At 38.8% G+C, this 6,000-nt stretch overlaps 1 protein-coding gene across 2 annotated transcripts in view; it reads left to right on the top strand.

The window, feature by feature from the left end:
* LOC111030459 (homeobox protein caupolican-like) overlaps positions 1-6,000 on the top strand; it is a 67,027-nt gene that overhangs the window by 44,511 nt on the left and 16,516 nt on the right. For both annotated transcript variants that reach the window (XM_022309962.1, XM_022309963.1), the window contains exon 2: positions 2,558-2,881. In XM_022309962.1, the coding sequence (XP_022165654.1) occupies positions 2,558-2,881 (324 nt within the window). The remainder of the gene's footprint in view (positions 1-2,557; positions 2,882-6,000) is intronic.

The raw sequence follows: 6,000 nt of genomic DNA, 5'->3' as shown, positions 1-6,000 counted from the left end.
TATATTCATCTACTATAGCGGCGTGCGTGTTTGATGTGCTTAGGTAACCGATAATATTTCGCGTGCGACAACAATACTGTTAAACAATAATAATAATAATAATAATAATAATATATTATAATATTATATTAATGCGCGTATAATCGTGTAAAGGTTTCGAAAAACACGGGCATCGACACCTGCCCACGGTTTCCATCGAATATATAACCGACGACGTCGCATCGCGTTTGTTCCGCGTCGCAGTAGACAATAATATTATATATATATATATATATTTATATTATGGCGTTACATAAAAAAAAACTGCGGCGGCCTATACAGTCAGGTATCTATGCTTATATAATAATAATATAAAGCCCATAGGCGTGTGTGTATGCGCATAATATAATATATTGTTATATTTTCATTATTGTCTATACCGCTGCCGCCCGGTTCATTCCGGTCTATTGGTTTTTGCGGTCGAGTTGGTGTCGACGACGACGAGATATAGATAATATAATATATTAATATACGTAAGTGCGTATATGTATAATAATAATATATACCTTTCTTGAAAACCCGACGAAGCGCTTTCGGGTTCACACCTCACAACCGGTCTACTCGCCACCGTCCACAGTGTTTGTGTGTGGACTCCACACACACACACACACACACACACACACACACACACACACACACACACACACACACACACACACACACACACTGTGACTGGTATCGAATGGCCAATTAAAATAATTATACGACGACAGACGCCCGCCGCCCGCAGACGGGACTGTCCGCGCGAGTAATAACGTCGTAGCCGCCCGTCGTAACACTATGCGTGCGCACACCTAAACCGAGGTGACGACGGCGTTTAATGTTACGAAACGTATCAATTTCCTCCGAGCGCGTAGATTTTGCGTGAAAACGACGGTCTGTACCTATACTACTATAATATAATAATAATAATATTTTCCGTACAAAAACTATATATACCTCGACGGTTTTGTTTGACAGCCTGCAGTTGTCCGAGTATACCTATGTGTGGTTGCGCACTGTTTGTACACAAACTCGTTTTTGCGACAACAATACGTTACATTATTATTATTATTATTATCAGCTATGCTTTTTCTCTGATGAATATTTAAATCAATCGTCACGTATATTTAATAATAATATTATGTTAATTATGCCTTCATTCGTTTTCCCCCGCGGTTCTTGATTAAAACCAGCTGTCATAACTCGTAATCAACTTTTACCTCGCACCCTCATTAAGTCACGATTATTTCGTAATTCAGAGTCCCCGTTGACTATAATATACCTACATGTAAAGTAAAGAAGTAGTATAAAATAAGATATGAAGTATGTAAAACATATTAATTTTCAATTGTTCTCCCAACATTTCAGTTTGTCTGTATTCGTTAAATAATAATAAATTACACTATTAAAGTGTATGTGTTACGTTAGATAACGTTGAAATGGCAATGGATTATTATTATTTATTATTATACATGTATTAAACTATACCTACAATACTTTATAAGCTTTTAAAGTTGTTAATTTTTTCCTACTTATTTGAATGCATTCTCCTATTGGGCACATACAGTGTATCTACGTCATACACAATATACATATAGGTAAGATACATAAAGAGTGGTATTTTGGTTCGAAATACCTACTTATATTTAATTTCAACCATGAAAATTTGATAAATTTCCAAAAATATTTAACATTCTACCTACGTAGTTTTTTTCAATTAAATTAATTTAAACACTCCGAGGTGATGACTTAACATTTTTAAAATTGTTTTGCCTTATAATGTAACAGCATATGTGCGGTCCTTTATATCTTTTCATATCTCATTGTTTCTACATATTAGGTGTACAATAATTTTGTTTTTCAATTTTGTTTTTATACAACATGTTTTAAATGTCACACAATGAAATGTGATGATATGCACCTATGGGAAAAACACGATTCGCAGAATGAATATACTTTTCAGCGGAGGAACTCATTTCTAAATAGTTTTATCATACATTGATTTTTTGATTATATTATAATATAATAAGTATAATTTCTCAAATACAGCAAAAATCGGTTATAATGACGTTCAAGTGTCCAAGGAAAGAGGTCACTATAACCGATAGTCATAGCTACCGATAAAATTTAATAAATAAAACTTACCTATGCTTTTTTCGGATCCTTTACTTTAAGGCCATAAAACCCTATGTCACTACAACCGGTGTCATTATAAACGATTTATACTGTATACTGTATTTTTCTATATCTAAGAAAACAAATTATGTATTTATTCATATGATGGATTGATATTAAATATTTTTGGGATCTAATACAGTAATACCCTATAAGTACTAAGTTATTAAAGATGTACCAGGATTAATACAAATAAATAAATCAATACCTATTTGCTTCTTATTTGATCATATTTTATAAACAGGTAACCAAATCTCCAGTTGGCATATTATACACCTATTATGGTGGCTATTATAATTTATAATATCAAATATTATGAATATTTAAAGTAATATATAATATTTTATTTTCATTTTCGCAGAGCGCGATGACGGCAGAGTCGGTATCACCGCCGTTAGCCGCCGGTGGCGGGGGCGGCGGCTTATCGCCCGACGTCATGGGCGCCGCCGGTTGCGGCACGTGCTGTACCGCCGCCACTGTCGGCGGCGGAACTGGTGACCGAAACGCCGGTTCCGAGTCCGCTGTGGCCGTGTGCTCGTGCCACCTGGCCGCGGCCGCGTCGCTGCCGCCACACTACGCCAGCCACCGTAGCACGCCGGCCACAACGGCTGTATACGCGCCGTACCCGTCCACCGATCAGAACCCGTATCCGAGCATCGACACGTCATCGTTCTACCCGCACTTGGTGAGTTCTTAGACTATGTCCAATATTAAAAGTAGCGATTTAATTAAAATATATTTATTCATTATTATAGTCATTGTATATTACATATTACTACATAGAATTACACTTACCTACATGATGTATATTATAAAGTGGTTGGTTCGATTGAAACAAAAAAGGTTTATTACGAATCATAACTTATGATAAACGTTTATATGCTTGGATTTATACAAGCCTACTAGGGTCGAAGGAATGTGACGAAAAATATGGTGACCGTTTTACCAAAAATAATTTATAATTTGACACTTTTTCTAAACTTGATTGCTGGAGAGTAACGATCATAAGTGTAGGTATAACTAAAAAAATTTTAATTTCACGTGTTTCTTTTACATAATAATTTATGGATGCTACCTCGAATGTGGCTCACACACGATTTTTTCGGCGGGTTTTGTTTTGCGGACACTATCGGGGGAAGGGACATTTTGTGGAAAAACATTTTTATGAGCGATAACATTTTTGAGAAGGAAGGGGGTTATTGTAACTCACCCCCCCCCACTTCTCCTATCAAGGTGCGTGCGTGCCACAGATCACTGCACAAAATCACAGAAATTGTACGCTATCACTGCTTTAAAGATAGTAATTTGGGAAAGCTGCAAGTATAGGTTTTTTTAAACTTATTTTCGTAAGAAAAAATATCACTACCCTTTTCAATCGAATGCTACCGATAATATATTTCCAATCGTTCGCGTACATACAATATCGTTGTTGTTAAATTAAAATAAATTAGGTTTCGCGTATTTCGAATTGGTCGTGTTTATCCTCTGCGCGCGGAGACACGTCATTGTTCGGTGATTTCACGCAATGGATCTCAGTTTTTTTCCGCAGTATCTTTTTTTTTTCTTTAATGGCCCTTTTAACGCGAGCCCATAAGTCAAGTCGCCCATATAATCCAGTATCAATTATATTCGATTATTTGGGGTGCGCTCAAAAATAAAAAGCCTCTACACGCGCAAAGGTTTACTATTATATTATATATATATATGATCGAGCCGCGTGTATATATAAACTCCAGCGGCGGCGAGAGAAGAAGCTTTGGCGCGCGCGAAGTGCAACGTTCATAAATCAATCCGCTCCCGCCACAGCCTCCGGTTAACCGTAGAGAGGGGATGACGCCCATCTACCGCCGTCTCCCCGTGGCCACGGGGGGTGGAAATCGGAGTGGGACGTGATTTATCGACGGGCGGAGGAGAGTGCGGTGGCGGTGATTTCGCGAACTGTTGTGCTGTGCGCCTCTCTCTTTGTATACGCGCCGTGTGTATATGTATACACCACTTCCACGATACTACCCTACTATACACCCTACTCGTTTGCGCAGGCAGACGTGTGTGTGTGCGCGCACGAGAGAACCGCAACTGCCTGGGCGGAGGCTTCATTAACGAGCGGAAAATTGACGGCGGCAGCACCGAGAGAGCCTTTTTGAGGGAGCGAAAAAATAAATAAAGAGAGAAGCTTATGACTTTATATATATATATATATATATATATATATGCGATCGAGTATAAAGAGGGTAGTAAACGCCGCCGCCGCGTGAAAAATAACCGTATATATATACGAGGGGTGGATTGATGAATATAAACACGAGCATCTTTTATATCAATGAGTTTATACACACACAGACAGATTGGGAGAATGGTTGGAGGAGGATGAGGAGGAGGAGGAGGTGGAGAGAGGAAGATGATAATGGGTGTGTATATAACGTGCTCGTATGCAGTTGATTGATACGTTATCCCACTGACACGTATTATTATTGTATGCGCTACCGCGTCTATATACGCGTGCGATGACGTCGAAAACAATAATACACTTAACCGGCGTGTGCACGATGACGCGACGGATATTTTGTGTAACTTACACGCCGAACCCTAATTATCTATGCAAGGTAGGAACTAGATATTGAATGTTTTTCGATCATTTGAAACGTAAATTCGTCCTTGAGTATGTAAAATTAATAATTATACATTATTATTTATCATTATATTTTAGTGAGATTACGGAATTAAATTCGATTAGAGTAGTTTACGACTAGTATTTTTTTTTTTTTTTAGAAGGACAAAACTACAGTAACTGCACGACCCGCTGGGTATACATACTCTCGTTTAACATAATCTGTATTTTAATAGTGATTAATAAGTAATGATAATAAATAATTATAAACAATTAAACATAAAGTACGACTTGAGAGCTTTTTATCGCCGTATTTGTCAAGTGTTAATATTTTATAGGTCGATAAAGCCTTTAATTTAAAATGTTCCAAAGGACATCTATACTTATTTATCCATCGTTGTTGGTATTCAATACGTCACGTTGGTCAACAATAACACAGTATAATAAGGTAGCTTGCACCGGGGCACTTATGATATACCTACTGGCAGTAACCAGAGTGTATATGTACAGCGCGTATTTTGCGCCCTTATATAGGTGCGTCTCGTGTAGAACCGTATCCTCGAAAAACGTCTATAAATTATATGATGGGGGGAAAAAAATGGAATTGACCTTTCAAGTTGACCGGGTGCAGAGCTTTTGAGTGGTATAGGTGAGTCTTCCGGAAATATGCGGTATACATATTATACGATATATACCCCGCAGCACACCCACGCACACACACACGATCGCACGCCCTTTGTCACGATTTCCAGTCACGTATTCGGCCACGGATTTACACTCGGCCGTAGAAGGGATTTATATTTTTATACACCACGCGCTGACCGACCGGCACGATCCTGAAGGAATAAAAGGTATTACTCGCCGATGGCGCGGAGAGAGAATTCGAAAGCGGGAAAAAAATACATTTATACGCACGCACACACTCGCACAGCGTAACATTGTTCAGACTAAGTTTGGCGCCACAGTATATAATATATATTATACTCTTCCTCTTCTCGTTTCTTCCAACACGGGACAATCGTGTACGCACGCACACATACGCACGGAAACGCACACACAGCAAGCCGTAATACGAGTTCCCACAACGTATTGACCTGTTGTCGACTTTAATGGTGTGCCTCCCCCCCGTCATCCTGCCACACCCTCGCCGGCCGCCCCCCGTGCAAACCCTTCGTCTCTACTTACTTCCACCATAA

Source organism: Myzus persicae, unplaced genomic scaffold, assembly GCF_001856785.1.
Source record: "Myzus persicae strain clone G006 unplaced genomic scaffold, MPER_G0061.0, whole genome shotgun sequence".
Lineage (NCBI taxonomy): Eukaryota > Metazoa > Arthropoda > Insecta > Hemiptera > Aphididae > Myzus > Myzus persicae.
The sequence above is the reverse complement of the archived record's forward strand: the minus strand, read 5'-3'. Positions and strand labels throughout refer to the sequence as shown.